This window comes from Gossypium hirsutum, chromosome A13 (genome assembly GCF_007990345.1).
Source record: "Gossypium hirsutum isolate 1008001.06 chromosome A13, Gossypium_hirsutum_v2.1, whole genome shotgun sequence".
Classification (NCBI taxonomy): Eukaryota; Viridiplantae; Streptophyta; class Magnoliopsida; order Malvales; family Malvaceae; genus Gossypium; species Gossypium hirsutum.
This window is the reverse complement of record NC_053436.1, coordinates 95,158,807-95,182,786: the sequence shown is the minus strand read 5'-3', so window position 1 is coordinate 95,182,786 and position 23,980 is coordinate 95,158,807. Positions and strand designations below refer to the sequence as shown.

The 23,980-nt window shown below is 33.5% G+C and overlaps 3 protein-coding genes and 1 long non-coding RNA gene across 9 annotated transcripts; 2 read left to right on the top strand and 2 right to left on the bottom strand.

Moving 5' to 3' along the window:
* The first annotated feature begins 225 nt into the window (after window positions 1-225).
* On the top strand, window positions 226-9,289 carry LOC121212495 (uncharacterized). 5 transcript variants are annotated; one of them, XR_005907742.1, is made up of 4 exons: window positions 226-789; window positions 888-1,564; window positions 1,680-1,780; window positions 8,677-9,289. It is a non-coding gene; the product is annotated as an uncharacterized lncRNA (long non-coding RNA). The 5 variants fall into 5 exon arrangements; XR_005907743.1 differs by having other exon boundaries at window positions 1,680-1,790; XR_005907744.1 differs by lacking the exon at window positions 8,677-9,289 and adding an exon at window positions 7,761-8,079 and having other exon boundaries at window positions 1,680-1,790.
* Window positions 7,706-8,643, bottom strand: LOC107893519 (ATP synthase subunit d, mitochondrial-like). The gene is made up of 3 exons (XM_016818542.2): window positions 8,232-8,643; window positions 8,059-8,145; window positions 7,706-7,975 (listed from the first exon to the last, which is right to left on the bottom strand). Exons 1-3 carry the CDS (start codon window positions 8,367-8,369, stop codon window positions 7,874-7,876), a joined length of 327 nt encoding a protein of 108 aa, XP_016674031.1. The 5' UTR covers window positions 8,370-8,643; the 3' UTR covers window positions 7,706-7,873.
* A 284-nt stretch (window positions 9,290-9,573) lies between the features above and the next one.
* Window positions 9,574-10,144, bottom strand: LOC107894478 (mediator of RNA polymerase II transcription subunit 23-like). Its single transcript, XM_016819750.2, has 2 exons — window positions 9,875-10,144; window positions 9,574-9,723 (listed from the first exon to the last, which is right to left on the bottom strand). The coding sequence occupies exons 1-2, from the start codon at window positions 10,055-10,057 to the stop codon at window positions 9,574-9,576; spliced, it is 333 nt and encodes a 110-aa protein (XP_016675239.2). The 5' UTR covers window positions 10,058-10,144.
* A 908-nt stretch (window positions 10,145-11,052) lies between these two features.
* On the top strand, window positions 11,053-13,169 carry LOC107893520 (F-box/LRR-repeat protein At3g59190). Of its 2 annotated transcripts, XM_016818543.2 has the most exons (4): window positions 11,053-11,207; window positions 11,287-12,476; window positions 12,569-12,715; window positions 12,804-13,169. In XM_016818543.2, the coding sequence occupies exons 2-4, from the start codon at window positions 11,562-11,564 to the stop codon at window positions 13,065-13,067; spliced, it is 1,326 nt and encodes a 441-aa protein (XP_016674032.1). In that variant the 5' UTR covers window positions 11,053-11,207; window positions 11,287-11,561; the 3' UTR covers window positions 13,068-13,169. The 2 variants fall into 2 exon arrangements, with proteins under 2 accessions (XP_016674032.1, XP_016674033.1); XM_016818544.2 differs by having other exon boundaries at window positions 11,070-12,476.
* Window positions 13,170-23,980: the final 10,811 nt, after the last annotated feature.

Below are 23,980 nucleotides of genomic sequence, written 5' to 3'. Positions count from 1 at the left end.
TTTTTTTTGAAGAAATAATCGCTGGATTTTATTCAAAAAGGCCAACACAAAATCAAAGCCATAAGGTCATGGGTCTTAAAAGACCAGTCTGAACAAACAGACTAAAAAACCAAACAAACAAAAGCCTAAAACAAAAATAATCCAAAGAAAAACCGAAAAATAGCCCAAAAACAAAATCCAGCAAACAGCAATAAGGGGAGCTCTAGAGACATCGTTCTCTAGTTAACTCCAATAATTGAAACCCCTTTTGGAAAATAGCAAGAAACCGCATGGGGAAGCAAAACCAACAGGTGCTTTAATTACCCATCATATCTATCCTATCAAAACTTTTCATTACCCCGATGCACATTGAAAAAACCCAATTGAAACTCTCACCATAATCAAAATTCCAAAACACTTTCTTCAGCCCTTTCATATATTATTCCCCTGTCCTCACTCATCGCCTTGGTCCACCTCCTATATTCAGCCACCGCCTCCGTCGCACTAGAAAATACCAGATTTGACAAATAAGTGGTTTCTCTATTCTTAAGTCCTTCTTGTGCTAAACAATGGGTGACTTTGTTAGACTCCCTGTTTGTAAAAAGAAAAAACACAAAGACTAAATTTGACAACTAAGGTTCTAAGAATCTTTGATATACACAGAAATCTCAGATCTGTCCTCATTTTCCTCTTGCAGCTTCCGGATGACCGACCGAGAGTCACATTCAACCTCCACCTCCCTCAACCTAAGTTGTAACCCCAACTTCAGTGCCTGAAGACACGCCACTACTTCTACGGCAAAAACAGATGGTATGTTCAAGTTCATTTCTGTTTTAGAACAAATGACCTCTGCTTTACTGTTACGAATCACTAACCCCGAGTACGACTCATTGTTGTGGTTGTTAAAGCTGCGTCGAAGTTCACTTTCAATCTTGATCCCATCGGAGCAGGCCATCTGTCTACACAGATCTTTTTTTTAGGTATAGAGCTTTTTAGACCATCAAGTTTCTTTAAATAATTTTGCACAAAACTAGCAATTTGAACACCTGATTGGTTTTCCCCCTCATGAAAAAATTTGTTTCGAGACGTCCATATCGCTCATAAAACACATACCGTTATTCTACACAAAGCCATGGATCTGGACTCAAAGGTATTTTTCAACCAAACTGTAAAGTCTGAGTTGTCATCTGGAAGCCATGCCATATGTAACTGCTCTCATGTATCTTTTGTATGAGAACATTCCTGAAATATATGTTCCCTTGTTTCTGCTCCTGTTTGACATATTTGACACGTGGGGGAAGCCATCATTATGCAAAAGTGAAGATTACTAAAACTAGGCAGATAGTTGCATAAGAATCTCCAGACTGTAATTTTGGTTTTAGAGGGTAAATCTAATTTCCATAATTTTTTGTAAAATTGCTTGTGATCTATATGTAATTGATTATGTCCGTCTTGTAAAAGAAGTCTGTGACCACTTCGAACTGAGTACTCACCTAACAACTCACCCCACCAAACAAGAGAGTCTTCATACTCAAACAAAGGAAGAGGAATACAGAGAATCCTTTCTGCAATCTGTTCTTCAAAGGTAAAATGGATCAGATCAGACTTCTATTGTTTAGAATTTGTATCAATTAGATCTGCAACTTTAATGAGACTCTGATTATTATTCATATTCTAAATTCTGATATGTTCATCTCCAGGTATCCAAACGTCTTCCCTAATAGAAACTTTCTGACCATCCCCAATCCGCCAACCCAGCCTCTTCAAAAGGAGGCCCCTCGCAGCCTTGATACTCTGCCAGGTAAAAGAAGGTAAACTTCCCAAAGTAAAGTTCAAGAAATCAGAGTCTTTAAAATATCTGGCTTTCAAAGTACGCACTAGTAAAAAATTAGGGTTACGTAACAAACGCCAACCTTGTTTGGCCAATAAAGCAATATTAAAAGAACTCAAATGACGAAAGCCCATACCACCTTCTTCCTTAAGCGCACATAAAGCCTTCCAATCACACCAATGCATCCCCCACTTGCCATGATTATTCCTCCACCAAAATGAACCCATTATGTTTTCCAATTCTACACAAAATGATTTTGGTAAAAGGAAACAGGCCATCGTATAGGTGGGAATAGCCTGTAGAACAGCCTTAATAAAGACCTCTCACCACTTTGTGAAATATGCCTAACACTCCAATTGTTGATTTTCTGCTTCAAACGGTCTTTCAAATTTTGGAAAGCCATTTTCTTCTTACGATCCACCATGTTTGGAAGCCTGAGATATCTCTCCGGATCGGTCGAACAACGAACATTAAGAGCCTGAAACACTCTATTCTTGTCTTGATCCTTCACATTCGTACTGAAAAAAATCGTGGATTTTTCATAATTAACACACTGCCCCGAGCAAGACTCATACTCTCCAAGAATTTCTTTCAGCACATTAATCCCCTGATTCGATACCTCTCCAAACAGGATACAGTCATCTCCAAACATGAGGTGAGTTATAGGTAGGGCCGACCTATAAACTTTAGCACCATGAATTTTTTTCCTGACTTGCTAGCCCCATTAGCGCAGAAAGCCCTTCTCTGTAAAATAAGAACAGATAAGGACTTGAGGGATCCCCTTGATGCAAACCCCTAGAAGGCTTGAAACTTGATCCTTCTTCCCCGTTAATCAAAATGGAATACTAGATAGAATTAACTCAACGGATAATAAAATCAATAAATCGTTTGTTAAAACCTATTTTTGACACCATTCTTTTAATGAATGGCTACTCCACTCTATCATAGGCCTTACTCATATCAAGTTTTAAAGCTATGAAACCATTTTTCCCATATCTTTTATTCTTAAAAGAATGAAGCACCTCATATGCCAGAAGCACATTGCCAGTTATGAGTCTACTAGGTATGAAAGCACTCTGTGAGTTGTCAATGCACTCATGTAAAGCCTTTTGAAGCCGATTAGCAATAGTTTTTGCAATAATCTTATAAATAATTGTACATAGACTAATGGGGCGAAAATTCTTTAGATTGCTAGGATTAGCAGTCTTGGGAGTCAACACTAATTGGGTTTTGTTTATATCCTCCAAAGATTTGATGTTATTCAGAATATCTAAACAAAAAATGCAAACATCCTTACCAATAATGTGTTAGCACTTCTGGTGGAAAATTACCGGAAAACCATCAGCACCCAAGGCTTTTGTAGGCCCCATGCTTTTCAAAGCCTCAATTATTTCCTCCTTTTAAGTGGCCGTCAAGCTTTGGTTCATTTGATCCAACACACATGAATGTACCCCAGAAAGAATATGTTTCAAATCCCCAACACCTCTAGATGCAAAAAGATTCGAAAAATACTCATGAGCAATACTCTCCGCCTCCTTATCATCTGTAATAAGATATCCATCCCTTCTTTGCAAACCCTTGATTCGATTGACATGTTTTCTTTGGGAAGCAAATTTATGAAAAAATAAAGTGTTCTTGTTGCCCATTTTTAACCAATTTGCTCTTACACGTTGCTCCCAATATTTTTCCTCCTTGTCCATCTCCATATTCAAATGAAGTTTGACCTCGACTATTTCTCCCAAGTTCTCTTCTGAAATCTCCTCACAGTTTAGTTTCTCCAATCTCCTAGTCAACCGTTTCACTTCCCTCCCTCTTTTGTTCTTAATTTTGTTCCACCAAACTTGCAAATTAGTTACCATGGTTACCATTCAAGATAAAAAAGAACCAAAACTACCCTCCCATAACTTTCTTACCTCCTCTTAACACTACTCTTCCAAAACCCACCAGACTTCAAAACGAAATCTATCGGATTGTCCACCCATCCTGACATCCTCTGTTTCAATGAACAAAGGACAATGATCTGAGAAAGAATGTGGAAAATACCTCAAGGTGTACTTTGGGAATTGTTGAAGCCAATCATCATTGGCAACTCCTCTATCAATTCTTTCTCTAATATCCGTTCTACAGTTCTACCTCTTTGCCATGTGAACCATGTGAACCAAGCTCCCGAAAAACCTATATCCTTCAGTCAACAATCTTCCAATGTTATACGAAAGACCTCCATTCGAGCCTCCTCCATTAGCAAACCTCCTTAATTTTTCGTGAGTGAAAAGAATATCATTGAAGTCCCCCCAACCAACCATGGCAATAAGGTATTCCTCCCTAATCTTTGAAGTAACTCCCATGTCTCCGATTTATTCCTAACCTCTAGAGCCCCGTAAATCCAATGAATCGCCATCGAGAATTTTCTTCTTCTTGAATCTCACCATCAATATGATTCTTTAAGAAACTCTGCAAATTAACTAAGTTATTCCCATTCCATCCAAGGCGTAAGCTTCCTCTAAAACCTTTTGCCGTCTACACCATTAAAGAATCCACACCTTCTAACAACCTCCATCTTTGTAGCACTCAATTTAGTCTCCATAAAGAAGATAATTTGGGGATGATAAAACTTCAGCATACTCTGAAGTTTTCTAACTGCTCGCGGACTCCCCAATCCTCAAATATTCCAGCACATAATTTTTATTGCCTTCGATTGGTATGCCCAATGACAGCCGACGATATCTATTTAGAATGAGAAGAATTCTCCCCTGTAACCTCCAATGAATCTTGAGTGTTAGAAATATTAAAGATCAAAACGTTAAATCTCTGCCTTTTTTTTCCTTCCTCATTAATAAAAGTTTCATCCTCTAGCTCACAATCCATAATTGCCACCCCTACCCCCTACAAATGGCCCAGCCCACCTAAAGTTGCCCTTTGGGCATCCTCATAAAGCGCAGGCCAGATATTTGACTTTTTCCACGTTCCAAATCCTTATCTTCATTATGGTGAAAATTATTTCCTTGTTGGTACTCATTCAACACGACAGGAAATTTGGTACCTTCCAAATTAATTCCAAGAGGGAAATTAAAATTTCCTCCTGATTCTCTCCCTTTATTTTTGCTTGATTGTTGGCTAGAAAATTGCCCAAATCTAGACTTTCCAAAAAAACTGTTTTCTCCTTCTCCCCTCAACCAGATGCTGTTGACAATGGAGGCCTTTCTCCCTTGAGTTCTCAGTGACAGGTCCTAGCCCATCTCTAATTCCTGCATTCCATATTGTAACCTCATCGGACAGAAATTATCTCCATGACCAAGACATCCATATAAAAAATGGAATAGAGTTAACTTTTCATACTTAAACTTTGCATAAGTGAACTTGGACTCCGAAATCTTAATTTTCTTTTGTCTTGGTAAAGATTTTCGAACATTAAGCTGGACTCGAATCCGCATATAATTCATATACCCATTGGACAACTGCTTCATGTCGTATTCTAGAAATTTTCCAATAAAATTTCCAAACTGAACTGCCATAGAATCCCTGAAGAAACTTGGAGGCAGATCTTGAACCTGAATCCACCAGTCTGCAAATACCAACAGGAATGCCATAGGATCTTCACACTCCACGAGACGATGGAAAACCAGAAGGTGATTATTAAAAGTCCATGGAGCGCCTGAAATAACCCGAGAAATATCCACCTCATTAAAAAAATTAAAAAGAAAGCGTTTCTCCCCCAGATCAGAAATTTGCACACCCTTCAAAGGATGCCAAATATTAGCCATAGTATTTCTCATTGCAGGAAAATGCACCACACTAGCAGTAAGATAACACCCCATCAAATAGAAATCATACATCACATTTTGTTCTTTAGAATCAACTGGTAAAGAAAACGCCTCATCTTCACCATCATTCAGATTTAGATCGGCTATTCCCCAATCCATTCCTGTTATTAACTAAAAAACCATCCCCACCGAACTGAAAAGCAAGTCGTTAGAACACTGAAAGACTCAAAAATCCAGAGGAAAATAAGACAGTAGAGAAACAAGGAACAAGAATAAATCGTGTCATAAAACGACAGACAAAGACGTGCCAAAGCGGCAAACTTTTTGTGTAATGTAAACTTTCCATAATATTTTTTTTGAGCCTCCAATTTTAAAAATAAAAATTTATTCTAGTTATCAATTTAATTTTTGAATGAGTTTTTTAAAATTATTCCAAAATGGATGAAAAAATTAACATTTATTAATTATGCTGATGTGGCATACACATGAATTGTCATGTGAATGACATACAGATATTTAATTACTTTTTTAAAAATTTAAAAATGTTAAAAAATATTTTTTATAATTTTATATTTTAAATAATTTTAATGATTTTTAATTTTTAAAAATATTTTTTGAATTTTTTGAATTTTTAAAATTTTAAAAAATTAATTAAATATAATGTGTCATTCATGTGGCAATTCACGTGTATGTCGTGTCAGCAAAGTTAAAAATATTAACATTTTCCCTCATTGTAAGGTGATTTGAAAAAAAAAACCACAAGTTTAAGAGGTAAAATAGACAAAAATTAAATGGAGGGCTAAAATTATTTTTTATAAAGTTAAAAGGCTAAATAAATCATTATATCTTTAATTTTAATGTTGCTTTAATGGCTTTCTTAATATATTAACTAAAATTTATAATTTAATTGATTATATGAGTTATTAAAAAGAACCTTTTAATGTTGTATAAAATATCATTTTATATTAAAAATAATCTGAAATGTACGTCTAACTTTAAAGAAAATACTTTGCAAAATTGATAGAGAATTTAAGAACAGTAATGAAATTTACAAAAATTGAGCTTGGAAACTGGAAACTAAAATAAGGAAACAAGTGACCATACTAGAGGGTGCAGAACGGTAATAATTTGGGTCAGTCAAAGGATTCCTTAAAATTGGAATTAGTGGCTTCTATCAAATGATGAACCCAAAAGCTTTCACAAGGTAAATCCAAACCCTAAGGGTGCGTTTGGTTCGCTGTATTGGATTAGAGGTGTATTGGATTAGAAGTGTATTGGATTAGAGGTGTAATAGCAAATCAACTGTTTGGTTGAATGTAATGGAATAGAGGTGTAATAGCATAGTGGAAAAAACTAAAATGACTAGAATACCCTTAGCATAAATTTGTTTTGGTAAATGATTATTGTTATTATTATTTAAATTTTAATAAGATTATTATTATCAATAATAAATATTTTAATCATATTTAAACATAATTATTATTAAATATATTATAATTAAAATATATAATTTAATAAAATTCTTAATAATTAATATTCTTATATGAATTTACTCAAATCATAATATATGATACCATAAAAGATAATTTGAAATAATTAATATTAAATATATTTTAATTAAAATATATGATTTAATAAAATTTAAAATAATTATAACTAATAAATTATCTTACATGAATTTGTATAATTTAAAATAATTATTATTACATATAATTTAATAATAATATATAATTTCATAAAATTCTTGATAATAAAATTTCTTATATGAATTTATACAATTTAAAATAATTAATATTAAAAAGAACTAAAAAGCACGTCCCGATGAATTTGGATAAATGATTGTCTAGATGCACTTGAATCAATAAATTCATTCTTGATGTAAAAACCTTTTTTATATTAATTTATAAAATTTAAAATTTCAAAATACTAATAATATAAATAGCCACTTATTAAAAAATACATATAGAATGGATCAAGATAAATAGGTGTCCAAATTCAATTGTATCTAGATAATATTCAAATAATAAACATAAAACAGAATGGAATGAAGAGGGCAAACAGTAAAAATTTTGCCATAAAAGTATGACTGCGGATGCCTGCTAAATAGAATGCATGTCTTACAAGATCCACCTTGTTTCTCAAATGATTGGATAAATTTTTCTCACACAATTATTTTCTTATCATTACAGCCTAATCTTTCCAACCCAGATCACCGCACAAGAGAAAAAGGGATTAAAACAACAGAAACGGTTTAGAAATTCTAGTCGAGACCAAAAGCTTGGCCATTAAATTCACAAAGATGTCAATAGCCCCAGTAGTCATTCCGGATCTCATCATCGAATTTCTTTTTAAGCTCTGGATGTTTCTCAAAGTACTCGTCTGCGGTCATGGTGCTGATTTTTTGCTGTTCATAAAAAAAGATAAAAAATTCAGCAATTGTGATTTGGAACACAACAACACACATTCCGGCATTGTTTTATTTATTACCTTAAGTTCTTGAACCTCGGCAATTTCTTTCTCCAATCGCTCAGACTCTTTCAAGGATTTCTCCTCTGCCTCTTTCAATTCTACAAGCTATAACCACAAATAAATAGCACATCATTCGAGGAAAAAACTTGGAGACAGGGTAAAAGAGAGTCAATTATCCTGTTGATTCTCACCAATTCATCAAATTTTGGTTTGTATTGAGGAGTGACGGTGTTAACAAACTTGGGGATCTCTACACCTGCAATGGAAGAGTATATAACATTTGTAACGGTGAATCCCTCAAAACTCCATCCAAACCTTATAACAAGCATGATAAATATGATTACTTCGACTGCTAGAAATTGCAGACAAGTGAGAATTGAGTAGCTAGATGTCTATATTTTCTTCATTCTACTTTGAACATAAGTATAGGAGTATCTCAAGTTTTGGTGTCCAGAAGAATCTGATCACATAATAGCATTATTGAAATGAAACATCTACGGCATTAATCTGAAATTGTTAAATGCTAATAGCATTCAACAAGTGAATTGCACATAAATAAGAATTGTATTTGCAAACAAAATAGCAGCCAATTTAAACAATGTCCTCATTGGCAATTGATTTCCATTGAACTTTCAGTGAAGTATGGGGCATGGAACTGATCTAGGAAAGATCAAGGAGATCTGGAGCTGGAAAATGATCAGAGAAATATAAAGCAATAGCAATATAAAGCAAAGGGCACAGAAATCCTCAGGAATCAGAAAGCTCAATCTGAAACTGCAAATTCCATTCTAAATACTATCACATGCTATGACCAGCAGAAGGGAGAGGAGTATCTTGGCTGAATGAACCATGCAGAAGATCACCTGTACGGTGGAAGCAGACGATAGTTGACAATTTCAAGCACCAGAAGTGTCACCGCAGGCTTGCTCAATAAAGAAGCATTCCTCTGTGCCAAATGCTGCAAAGAAGGCATTTTAAAGAAATCCTATTATTCTATTAGCAAGTGACAATATATTTTTGTAAATCCATAAAGAGAGAATAAGGAAATCAGACTTTAGCTTTGGTCTAAATTGAAAAAATCAGCAGTCAGACAACAACTAAGCCTTCTCCCATTACATGGAGTCATCTATTGATCATAAATCATCATTGGCTCTTATATAAGTTGCCAATGGATGGTTACAATGGGTTTGGAAAGAAATTTCCAAAGTGCAATTTTCTAAATTAAATGATTTAATAAAGGGTGAATTGTTACATTTAGTCAGTTAGTTGGTTTGGATGAAAAGTAGCATGATCTTGAACAGATGTCAGGAAATCTAAAAAACAAATATTATATTGACAGATAAAGTCATTATAAGTCAAAATTTGTTTTTCCAAATTAGTAGGATGATTGACTTACTTTCAGCCAGTAGCAAGAATGAGGTTACAAGTATATTGAAAGTGGCAATTACTTCTTAAGACTTCCACTAAAAATGAGATGGAATAACTTTTCCGATGGACAAAATTTATACCACAAATCTCGAAAACTGCATGACACTAATCCTTTACTAAGAAATCTTCTAAAAGATAAGAAATAATAACATTAGAAGGGAAGCAAGTTACACTAAAGTGCGAACAAAATAACGAATGAGGTGCAATGAGCAACAATCTGGTGTATGTTTCAACCATAGCAATACTAGGAACAACCTGCGTCAAACGAATCAATACCAAGCATTAGAAATAGTTTGAAAATCAGTAGTGATCCAATTGTCAAAGACCAAATAAAAATTAATTAAGCCTACAAGAAAATAGTGATCAATTTATAAATTAGATTACATTACTCTATTCAGGATAATACCTGCCCAGCAAATAAAGATTCTTCCATTTGAAAGACCAACTTCAAATAAAGATTCACTGAAAAGCCAGATAACAGTGAAATAGGCAATGGACTAACTTCCCGCATCACCATGAATCTCTCATTGGGCTGTACATTTGCTTCAGGTAACAACTCTGTAACTCCACCAGAAGATAACCAATTCATGACCGTTTCACAAGCTGGCTACGCCATCGTGTAGGAGACAACCCAAAACATCCCAATTGATTTATAGAGAGAATAAAAAAGGAGCTAGGGATTAGAGAGAAGAAAAAGACTTGGCTGAATTTGGTTTGTAAAGTAGAGTTAACTTCATCAAAAGTGCGACGAAGAGTAGCGAACTCTTTGCGAGCCTCATCGGAGACCAAAAGCTTAGCCATCCCTTCCCAATCAATGTTCTTTGATGCTTTGAACGCGACATCGACGACTTTCTTCCCCGGTTTGCTCATTTTTCTCGCACTTTCTCGCTTCCCAAACGCGAGACGGTGGAGATTTGGTTCGAAGAAAATTGCTGTTGATGTTGGGAGGGAGAGGGTGGGGTGGAGCAGCAGATTTTGGCTGGGGAGGATAAAACAGAAACGATTAGCTAATCCTTACTTTTGAAACGGATTGGCTAATCGTTGTTGAAGCAGAGAAAATGAGGAATACATCCGTGTTGTAATAGGCCTGTAATAGGCAATACATCAAACCAAACACGGGATTAAGTGGAGATTAGTGGGGCCCACGGATTAGGGGTGTATTGGCTAATCCAATACACCCAACCAAACATGCTGTAAGTTTCTTTTTTCTTTTCCTTCCAACATTTAGCGGTAAAAGTATAATAAACACCCTTACACAATAAATTTTATTTTTAAAATTAATTCATACAAATCAAAATCAAAATAAAATAAATCTAATATGCATATCTCGAATCAAAATCTACTCTATTATAATTAACTATAAATATAAAGTGAAATTAAAATAAAATACACGTGACGTACGTTTCTCGAATCGAAATCTTCCTCGTCAGAATCAGTTATAGATGTATGATGATTTGGATTGATGGGTCAAAGCATTTTCCTTTTCACACTTAAGCATTAAAAAACAAATCCTTTTCAATTTTCATCTTTGGCTGCTTCCTCCTACTAGTTCCTATATAACAAGAAGCTTACGCTTAAATCCTTCCACAAGCCATCTCCTTTCAGGCTTCAGCTTTCCCCACCTTCCCTCTTATCGTTTCTCCAGACTCTGGTCTCATTTCAAATCCAAGCTAGCAAACCCCAGCCTCCAACTTATATCCTTAAGTCACCCTTGCGTGATGCTCAGAAACTCGAAACGGGTCTGCATTTCGTTTCGTTTCGTTTCATTTCGCTTCCCTTTTTTGTTTTCTGGCTTGTTGATTTTTTCTTTTTGTGCAGGTCTCTCCTCTGCTTTAGAACCGAGGGGGATTTTGGTTGTGGTTTTCTTTGCCTTTTGTTGCTTTGGTTGGTCTGGTCTGGTCGTGTTTGTGGTTTTTGGGTTGGTAATGGGTCTGTAGCTAAGCTTAAGCGATGGTATTGGTGGCTGGTTCGGGTTGGTAAGCTGATAATCGCGAAGGGTGTCTGTAGGTGGTAAGGAAGTGACGTACAAAAAAGTAACTTTTTAGTTCTCAATCCTTCTTCTCCTTAGCCTTTTAAGCTCTACAAAAGCCTCAATGGCGAAGCAAGCAAAAAACGAGGGCGTCCTAGACAGGATCAGTACTTTGCCTGATCATATTCTTTGTCACATGTTGTGTTTCCTTCCCATCAAAGATGCAGTTCGAACCTCTGTTCTTTCACCTAGGTGGAGATATCTCTTTACTTTTATGTCCACCCTGGATTTATATGATTATCGTCAATTTCGAGGTTTCACTCGTAGAGATTTTAACGATTTCAAGAACTTTGTTGATAGACTATTGCTTTTCCCCAAGCAGCAGGTACGTTTAGAATGCTTTAGGGTGACTGAGAATGCATCTGACGGTGATTGTCCACGCCTTTATGGTTGGATATGTGCCGTATTAAGCCGTGGAATTAAGGAACTTGTGGTAAGCTATGGAAAAACCCTCAGGTTGCCAACTCTTCTGTTTACTTGCCAGTCATTGGTGACACTGGAATTGGATATACCTGGTGACATGAAGATTCCACCTGACGTTTCTTTACCAAATCTGAAATCTCTAAATCTCTCAAATTTCTTATTTTCAGATGGTTTAATTTTTAAGCTAGTTTCTAGTTGCCATGTACTTGAAGAGTTGTATATGGAGTTTGTGAAATTGGGTAGAAACATAACTGAGGTGAATATCCATAATCTTTCACTTAAGAGAATGACTTTAGAATTCGTATTGGTTAACAGAGATAAGGATTATAAGATGGTGATTAATGCTCCAAATCTTGAATATTTCAAAATTTATGACATGCTAGCTGACGGCTATCGTGTGAGTAGCATGAATTCTCTAGAACATGCTAATATTAAAGTCCATCAATGTCCTGAGTACGCAATATATGATGTGAACCGTGAACGTGCTGCTACTAATCTTCTTCAAGCAATTTGCAATGTGAAGTGTTTATATTTACTCATTACGCACGCTGAGACGGTTAGTATAAACTTCTTCACAAGTCTCGAATACGAGGCTTTTTTTTTTTTCATTTTGAAAATTATATAACTGTTTCAAGTTTTTGTGTACAGCTTATTCCAATGGGTCCTGAACCAGTGTTTGCATTTCACAAGCTTGTTCAACTGAAATTTGTTAATGAAACTGAAGCCTGGGTAGGAACGTGGATTTTGGAGTTCCTGCATTGCGTGCCTAATCTAGAGATCCTTCACTTAGCTCTGGTATGGAGGTTTGATCTAAACATTTACGGTATAAATCATGTATTTAAATAGTAGTTGTATGTAACACAAATGTATCTTCGTGTTCAAGGATGCTGCATCGGAAGGAATCAAGCCTCTAGCAGAGAATGTGCCTTCTTGTGTGTCATTTCACCTCACAGAGATTAGAATTTCACGATTCGTTGGAGACGAACCTATGTTCCAAATGATCAGTTTTTTCCTGAAGCATGCAACAGTTCTGGAGACACTCATAATAGCAATGAAATACCTGACAGAAAAAGAAGAACTGAGTATCACCAAAAGATTATTGGAGTTACCAAGGAATTCAAGGAGTTGTCAAGTTATCACTGAATAATCTTCCTTAAAATTTCTCTCGTGTTTTTTTATGTATTGTTTAATGTTTCACAGTTGGCTCTCTTTGTTCTCTATACATTCCTCCATGCTTTATCTTTCTCAACATGATGAGTATTTGAATACCCTTGCACCCATATACATGTGTGTGAAAGATCAAACGCCTCAACCTCATTTAACCTAACTTGATAATACAAAAATGGGTAGCTTCAAAAATTAGATATTCGATAATTAATTATTAATTTGTTTTTAATGTATAATACCATTATTTGAATCCACTTTATTCATATTGAGCAATGAGTATTTTGTTACATCATTTGAAATTAATTTATAACAATGATATGAAGGCACTATTAGATGCGACACAGACCTGGCCAAAATGGTTAAAATCGCATCACAACCATGTAGGCGAGGTTATTTCAATGAGGTGGCCGTTTTATTGCATTAATGTGCTTTACTCTAGGCGAAAAACGTCAAGAAAGTTGTTTCATTCAGGTAATTGTTTAAAAAGAGTTAAAAAAAAAAGACGATTATTTCAACAACTGATAAAAAATTATATGAATTTATGATTACATGTTATCTTTATTTTTTTAATAAAAAATTGATAAATTAAATTTTTCTACTGATTTTTAACTTTTATTCTTCAAAAAATTTAAATCTAATTAAAAATGTTAAAAACCAAGGTGCCGGTTTTATTATACTTTGATGCACTAGGAAGGTTATTTTAATGAGGTGGCCATTTTATTTCAATTTAATACGTTTTATTTCACTTTAATACGTTCTATTACATTGCACTATATTCTAGGCCAAAAAAATGCCAAAAAAATTATTTTAACAAGGTGACCGTTTTATTGTGTCATGCTTTACTCTTGACTCTTCAGTTTTTTCTATGAAAGTCGAAATATTTATTTTATTAATTCATTAAAATTTTAAACAAAAACTCCAACCTCTATGCTCTATCCCTCTCCTCCTTTTCCCCCTCCATTCACTATCTTCATAACTGGATTGGATCAGGTAGATCGAGAACGAGTCGAAGTATCGGTCCAAAATTATAGGTTAGACCAGTTGACTCATGAATCGATTGAACTTGTTGGTCGTACTAAATGAACTGATTTTCTCTATTTTAATATATTTTTATTTTTAAAATAATTTATTCAATTGAACCAATCAAATCAATTAGACCAACAACTTGACCACTAATATGGTTCTAAAAACCTTGCCATTATCCTCTATCTATTCTATTTCATTTCTTCTTTTAATTCTTTTCTCCTTTATATTTTGATTTTTAACTGTACTATGTTGTTTAAAATAGAGGAGTGTCGATACAAATGTCAATAAATGAGGGCACAAAAAGAAAAAGGTGGTGTTGCAATGAAGGCCAATTCATCTAAACAGGTGAAGAGCTAGAGCAAGACAAACTCTCTGTTTAGGTGAACTAACCTTCCTCGCACCATTACCTTCTCCTCCTAGAATTGCAAACGAAAAGAGCATTTGATAAACCGTTCATGAACAATACGCTTTTTGTTCATTTATGTTAATTTATTAAGCTAAATAAATAAATATGAACAAGATTTTGAGGATTGTCCATTAAACGAACCGAACACAAACAACATTTGTTCAGTTCATTTATGTTCATGAACAAACCATTTTTGTTCATTTAAAGCTTGTTTATTGTCCAATTAGTATATATTAATAAAATTATTATGGTTTCACCAAAAAAAGTATTATGGCTTGTATATTTTTTAATTTATAATATAATAATTAATATTTATATTTAACTATTTTTGTAACACCCCAAACCCAGCCTAGACATTGTGGCCGAGTCTGGCGACGTCACATGAAAATGAATTTTGAAAACTAATTTATTACGATAAAACCGTGTTCGTTTATTACTCCTATTGATTCCAGAAATCACCTACTCTTCTAGTCGGTTGTTTTAAAACATAATTCATTGCGGGAGCTTTAGAAACCATTTATTTTTATGAAAAACTGAGTTAATTAAGTAAATCCAACCATTTTAGAAAAACCCCTATGTTTTATAGAAAATTGTTTAAGAGATCGAGAGTTTAGAAAATACTTTAATTTTTTGAAAAGAACCGAATTTTTCCTACGATTAGTGGTTATAAATAAATAAAACCCAAGTTTTATGCAAAAGTCCCAAAGAGTCCACAGATTACATTCCAATAATAATAAAACCACTAACAAAAGTAAGCATTTTAAAATATGTGTGGCCACCGTCGAGTCCTTTGCCGCACCGACCCATCTAAGTCTGGGGATTACCTGTGCACATTAAATAGAATGGGTGAGTCTACGTAAACTCAGTGTGTAATCACAGTGCACAATTAAAACAATCCTAGGCCTAAGCCCTTTTCAGTATCAGTAATAGTTTTGGGCCTTAGCCCATCTCAGTACAGTGTCAAATATGCAGTAGAGCTTTAGCCCATCACAGTATCAGTGGCAGTCATGTAGTATTCAGTAACAAAGTCCTACCCAACCAGCCTCTACACACCATCTCCGTCTAACCTTACACTCCATGTGGGGATTAAATCAACCCACAGATCCCTACACTCCAAGTAGTACTGAATGCGGCACAAAATAGTAGTTTGCAGCAGAGCTGCCAGTAAATTAGGCTTAAGAGCCTTTCAGTACACCTCCTCTGAATAATATCAACCCACCCCAATGCAATGCAACATATAATGGAATGTCATGCTATCATAGGTCTATCAGATACACATACAGTTCAGTATACATGCTTATATATAACATGTTCAGTACATAACTCCCATAATCAATTTCACACAGATAAGGGTCTAAGTAGTGCTTACCGACCTTACGGAAGGTTTACAGCCAACTTGGGCTACCCGTACAACCGTAACAAACATTTCAGTAAAAATGGGCTCACACGCCCATGTGGCCTGCCTGTGTGGGCCCACACGGCCCAAATTTGCCCTAGCCATGTGATCTAGCCCAAAATCCCGCACGCCCGTGTAGCCCACACAACCCAAATCAGTCTATCCAGTGTGTCACACACGGCCTATTTGGCCATCGCACGGCCGTGTCTTGCGCGCATGACCTAGCCTCAACGATCACACGCCCTGTTAGGGCACACAGCCTACCATACGGGCGAGCACACACTCGTGTGGTGTAGATAGTGGGGGTTTTTTGGCTTTCTGTCGAACCCTGTTTTCTGCATTTCTGGTACACACCTGTATTGTTTTTGACGCAAAAGCCACTCCCAAGTACTCCAAGGCCTAAAATCAAAATACCAATATCAATTTTAGCAGTTTTTCAAACTCGATAATAGAACTAGGCTTACCACCAACAATAGCTCCCCGAAAACGATACCAAGACACGATATACGCAATTTATCACCCACAACCTCCTCCTACGCCATTAATAGAAGAATAACCACATTACTAAGTAATCATTATCAACCATGACGGAAGAGACGAGGGAGACTTACTGAACCCGAATCAAAATACACATCTATCAAGCAGTTTAAACTTACCTTCAATCAAACCACCGCAATTCTCACGAATCCAAAATCTCCAACAATCGATTGTGAGTCCTTAAATCTTTCCGAAACTGACATTAACGAACTCCCATTAATCACCAACTTAAAAGCAAAAAATATAAAATCTGTCAACAAAAACTTACCAAAAATAGGGAGAGAAGCCTATTGACCAAAGATTGGGTTTAAATCATAAAAATACCAAAATTTGCCTAAGTCATGGCTTGAACTTGGGACTCTCACACACACCCAGAACACTTAACCACTAAAGCAAATACAGATATTTGTGTCACATATTCGTAAAAACAAAAATTTAAATTTTGGGGCATTACAATTTTATATCTAAAAAATTATATATATTATTTATTGTTTGGTTGTTTATTATTCATGAACATTGATTGTGAAATATTCAATTAGTTCACAAACATGTTTTTTTATTGTTCACTAACATGTTTTGTTTAACTTAAATGAACGAACATGAACACACAAAATTATAAATAAACGAACACGAACTGAAAATGAATAAACTTAAAAATAAACAGACGAACCTGAATAAAGATCCATTCATTCAAGTTTAGTTCACTTACAACCCTATCTCCTCATTTATAGGCACTTGTATGAACAAAGATATTTTACTTTCTTTTCAGTTATTTTCTCCTTAATATTTTAATTTTTTAGGGGAATACTTTGACTTTAAAGTGTACTTTGTTTTTTTATTAGTATGATTTCCACGCTTTGCCTTAAGTCAATTATTTTCTCAGTTAAATCATAAAGTAAAAATTTAAAGGATATAATATGCTCTATGTTTCTATATTTTTCGTATATTTGAAATTAAATTTTTATACTTTATTTTTAGAAATTTAATACATCAACTTTTTGAATTCAAAAATTGAGGTCCAATTATTAACATCATTAAAATTCTTTTATCAAATTCGTTGACATCTAAAAAAACTCACATGGGAATCATATAACAAAAAAAATATTGTAATTAACTTGAATTTAATAGTAGTAGCAATTCTTAAAATTCACATAAACATTTGAATCAGAGTAAAGTATTTAGACTAAATTCACATAAACATTTGAATCAGAGTAAAGTATTTAGACTAACTACTGGTATTATAAAAGTTAATGTGCCAAATTATATAAAAATTAAAGCATAAACATTAAATATCAAATTTAAGTGTAGTATAAGGACCAAAAATAAAAATTGACCATGTTATTTAATCTAAAAAAGTAAAAGGATTAAAATTGAAAACTATCCATCATCTTATAATTTCACACAAACAAAAGAAACATAAATATAACTAACAGGTGTCATGAATGGAGTCCTTAGGGACTTCTTTTTATGTAATATCAAGTAAAAAAAAGTAAAAAATTGTATATTATACAAAGTAAATATAACAATTAATACCAAGTAAAAACAACAATATATTGTAGCCAATAATAAAATTATACCTATTTGCTTAATTGAAAATAAAATCATAACATAAAACAGTAAAACTATTTATTTAAGCATGGTATAAAAAGTTAATTACAATTCAAATTTATTATGACATTAATAAACCTATGAAAAAAAATTAGAACCATCTTATAAAATAAATTAAAATATCAAATTAAAATAAAAAAATAATTATAATTATTGAAATCTTATTTGGTAATTTTTTTGCTTTTTTAATCTTTCTCTCATCTGTTTACAACTTTATGTATGATGATGGTAAAATAAAAAAAAGAAAATATATAAAAGTACTTGCTTCACATTGTATAAACAACTTAGAATTTAAAAAAAAATTCTTACATATTTCTCTGGTGCTGTTTTCATTCAAATATTATTTGATATTTCTTCTTCGAAAAATAGTTACTTTAATGCTTCATGGTTTTTATTGGTGGTTTTTCTTAGATGCTAATAATTGATGTTATTTATAGATCTAGAATTAAATATTTAATAGATATATAACTCTAACATTAATTAAACGATATTTAAAAGATAAAATCAATCTCTATTTATATAGTTAGATTTCTATTCAAGTTATAACTTTATTTTATTACATTAATAAATATGAAATTACAAAAGTTTATTTATAAAAAATAATTTAGAATTTAAAAATATATATTAAACTTAATTATTAGTAATATTGATTTATTGACAATGAGTATGTTTAGACTTTATTCAAGTTAAAACTCTATTATAGAGTAAATAAAATTACCACAACATATTTTTGTTACTACGTTAAAGTTACCTATTTGTTTAGAATACGAAATGCAAGGGAAATACTTGACTGCAATGGCCGTTACAGCTTGGCATTGTGAAAAACTATGCAAACAAAACAAAAATAACACCAAGATTTGTTTATGCAGTTCGATTTCGTTATATCTGCAGAGCCTAGCTCAATGAGTAATTCCATTATCTTTTACCACGGATACAAAAAGTGATTCACACTCTATCACTCTCCAAGTATCTCACCTTTGTACCTAAAGACTAGAGCACTCACCTCCAAATTCCCCTTAAGAACTTGGGCAGTAAACAATCAATAATGTTTACAAAAATAGTTTAGTCTCTAACACAAAACAATTCCTCAAATGAACCAATTAGAATGCACTCAATTAGCTGTCTTACAAAACCTATACAAGCTTCAAAGCATACATCTAATTTTAGCTTGCTAATGTGGAATCTAAGTGAATAAAAAGTCACTCATTTGAAATAGTTATTACATCAATAACAATTAAAATAAAATCACTCGAAGATATCTCTCCAAAATCAGTAGCACTATCTCGACCATATCACATTCCAAGGACTTAATTGATTCACACGAATCCAATCCAATCTTCAGATTACCAATGATTGGTTTCTATAGATTGACCAAAGTATCTTCAATATAACAACACATAATTAGGTCCAAAGATTTTCTTCATTAAATTGCCAAGCCAATTAAGACAAGTTTTTAACCACCTCAGTGGTAGTTTGCAGTTGGCATTGTCAAGTGGCAACTCTCAACTCATTTTTCCTTAACAATATCCCCCTTTAGCAATCTGATGAACAAAATTAAAAAATATAGGAAGCTAACTACCACAATCAACAATAGTTCCCCCTCATCATGAACCTCACTCTACTTAGCTCAACTTAGTACATAATATAATAATTTTAACTATCAATGCTATGTTTAGAATTTACACCAACAATCAAAATACTAAATTATATCTAAGTAAGCAACAAATAAGGAAAAGTGCAATAAAGTAAGATATACATCACAACATAATATAATAATAGTTCCAAATCAATGCAGCAATGCCACAACATCCACAATAATAATATCAGTAAATAAGTATCATCATCTCACTTATACTTACCGTATTGAATAAGAGTTCAAAAAGTAAAAAAGATAACCACTACAAGGTTTGATGCATTTTCATTGCAACATCTTCTTCTACAAATGTCATCAATTAGAAAAAAGACATATACTTCCTATATAGCAAGCGACATCATTTAAACAAAATGCACTCAAACTAGCAACTTCCTTTTCTACTTTTACTCCCCATTATCTATACTCTACTACCCGTTTTTGTTCAACAAACTTGCCAACCAGAATGTTATAGATCCTTACTCTCTATATTGAACCAAGGTAAAATGAATGTTGAAAACATGATAAATAAAACAAAACAACCAGGTAGGAGTAAGTTAGTCCACCAAGTCAAGGGTACAAGATCACTAGATTGACTGAACAATTGTGTAAGGATCACTTGCTCTACAGATCCTTCCTTAGTGCAACCTTTTTGTCCCTAATTTGCTGAACGATCCTTATCTTAGCCCTCATCTTGGCTATCACTCTATTATGAGATTCAATAGATGATGTTAGATGATCAATCATCCATCTCTTAGATCCTTCATCATTGCTCAAAAGGCTAGTGGAAGTGGGCATTTCTACCTCTCCTATTGTAGTTGTTGCTTCATGATTTGCTTATTCTATCTATTCAACATTCTCTCCAACTACATGCTCTGTTGGCTCTGCGTTAACTTGCTTCCCCTTCAGCCACTTAAGAGAGAACTTAAGCTCAGGAACTGTCCTTTCACATCTTTCAATGATTTTCACAATATTTGGATTTGGTAGAGTTAGAACTTGGAAAATCAAATATGGGAATGATAACAGGTTTCTAGCATATACCTGTTTAGTATGACTTACCACTTGATCAAATACCAGCTAAGCCACTTCAAACTCAATCATTTGCATTGTTTTTCTAATGAGCACAACTACCTTAGGAGCAATTAAATCCTTCTATGTGGTTGGGACCCAATTTCTAGTTGAAATGGAAAACATGAAAACATATACAATGGACAATGAAGAAGCTCTAATGCTTCATTTTTTAGGCCAAGATCAATAAATGTTGTTGGTAATGGCAACAATAGTGGCATCTAAGGATTCATCTAGTTCAACCAAGTTTCTATTGAAACATTTAAGCACTCTCTGGATCAATTCTCGATTGAAATCAAACCAATGGCCTCTTACATACACCTGTTAGAACAATTGGCTTCTTGAATTAGTGATTGAGGACATCAAATTGGCATAGAATTCCAATACCAATCCCTTCACATATGGTTTCACAAATGCAACAATACCCATTAAAACATTGTTGGTTAAGGTGTCAATGCCTTGCTCAACAAAACTAGCATCCTCGATGTTTTTGTTCTCAATAAAACCCTTTGTTCTCAAGGCCATATATATTTTTCGACAGTTTGGTGTCAAAAGTACTAGATCTTTCTTGGCCAAAAGCATTTACTCCTCTACTTTTGCTTTTTCCACTGTATCTACAAGCATTACTGGAACACCACTCTTTCTCAGCTTTTTGTTTCTGCAAATGGAAGACTTTATTATCACAAGCTTTTTAGACTTAGCTTTTACTTATATGATTTCTTTTAGAGGAACATTTTCCTCAAAGATTTTATCTGAACTGGAACTTGAATCAGAACTGTTATATGGCTCATTAGACGAGTCAAAATCCTCGTCACTTGAACTCTCCTCTTCCATCTTTCTTTTCTGGGATGGCTTAAGAGCAATAAGAGCCTTCCCTTTCTCCTTCTTTATCTCAGCCATGGCTTCAAATTCTTAGTTAGCCATGCCCAAATTTTCAAAACCATCGTCTAAAAACTATTGTGAGTGACTCTTCTTCTATATAAAAAACAAACTATAAAATACACTAAGTTGGGCTTGACAAAAAAAAAAAGGCTAATGAACTAAATAATTAATTGAGCATTTAAAAAATATCCATTTAAAAATTGTGGGTATTAAAATAGCTTAGGGGCCAAATAAGCTATTAACCTTTTGAATTAAGGTGCAACATTACTTTTTTAATGGAAGTTAATGCTCGAGTGAAAAAAATGTAACAAATTAATAACAGTAGTGACTATAACGTAACTTTTGAAAGTTAGGTGACCAAAATATAATTTTAAATAAAATTTATGGTCAATTGGTGTAGTTTACCCTTAAATTAAATAATATGTGCTAATGACGAGCCACAACCAAATTGGATGATTTATCAATACTATTTATAAAGCCCTTTACCAAGTTGGTTTCACCCATCAATCGAGTCTTAACCCTGTTAAGGAAGTACCAAAATAACCTTTCTGTTTTCAAAATCATGATTTTGTGGGTGTTTTTTTTTTAATTTTTTATAAAAAATCAAAATTTGTTCATAATGAGTTTTGAAACAAAGACATTATGCGTAGAAAACATTTGCTTTTACCATTTGAACTAACACAATTTTTAATTTTTATATGAAACTTTATTAAGTATATTTGTTATATAAAATTGTTATATATTTGTATATAATAATATTGTTGATTGAGTTGGTGACACAAATTAAGTCGATACTAACACAAGATTGATGACAATACCATGATAAACAATTGTATTCATTTATTATTTTTAATTTGATGTATTTTTGTGTTTACATTATGTTTTATTCATGATTTAATTTAATTTTCTTTTTTTTATTATTTTAATATCATACATATTTCATGTGTTACTATTATTAATTAGTTCTAAACCATATGTTTTATTATTTGTTGAATGTTTTAAACACACATGTATTCTAAATTCGTGATTTCCACACGCATGAGCATGCGATAGGATTTTTAGTATATTTTTATTAAGAGTTGTTAGTTTCTTTAATGATTTTATTTCTTTGTGTATCGTTTTATCTTCATTTCAGTAAAAAGTTTTTAAAAAAACTATTTAATTTAGTTTTTGGCTATTATAATTTCTTTATTTTTAATCAAAATTTTGGGTTAGAGATACGTTATGCTAAAAAAAATATTTTTAAATAGAACATTTAGCGGAAGCCTTATATAAGATGATAAATTATATAAAACGTACGATAGTTTCATGTGCATCATTGGCAGTTAAAAATAACATTCAAAACCATTTGACATATACGCCATTTAGATCAGTTATAAACAATAAACAAATTAGATAGCAAACACATCATAGTTGAATTATATTGTCCCTTTTATAGGCTCTCAAGGCCATTATTAGTATTTAAAATAAATCGGTAACTCAAAGAATTTTTTATAAAATTTCAAAATTTTTCCTATATACAGGGCTCACACGCTCGTGTGATTTAGGGACACGCCTATGTGCCCCTATGACATGCCCGTGTTTTAGGCCGTGTTGTAATTAGGTAGCTCTCTGACTTGCACACATGGCCAAGCCACACGCCCGTGTGCTAGACCGTGTGGTTAATTATTTCAATTCGAATTAGGTGCAGTTTTCACACGGCTAGGCACATGCCCGTGTGCTAGGCTGTGTACCTCACATGGCTGAGACACACGCCCATGTCTCTGCCCGTACGACATTACCTGGACATTCTGTTTTTAAAATTTTAAGATGCAGGGGTCACACGACCTAATCACATGCCCATGTGTAAGCCGTGTGTCTCACACGATCTGGTCACACGCCCGTGTGCCAGGCCGTGTGGACTCAAAATGAACCTTTTACATCAAGTTGACCAACCCTGCAAACCTTGAATGATAAGCAACACAAAATCCAATCTTTCAACCAATCCAAATCACGATTAAATACATTTAAAATAGGTCAAAACTATCAATATAATGATCTAACTCATATATGTTCAAAGATATATAACATAAATTATCTAAACAATTCATTTAATTACTAATCAATCAATATTCAATATGTATATATATTGGTAGATATATAGATCAACCAAAATCACCTTTTACATTTTCAATATTCACATCTCAAAATAACATCAAAAGATAACCTAGGTACATGCCATTTTCAAAAGAGAAAATACTTCACCACGTGATTGAGTTCGGGGTCGACTTCGGATGTTGATTCAACAATTGCACTTTAACCTAACCTGTGCACGGAAACAAACCGTACGCTGAGTATACA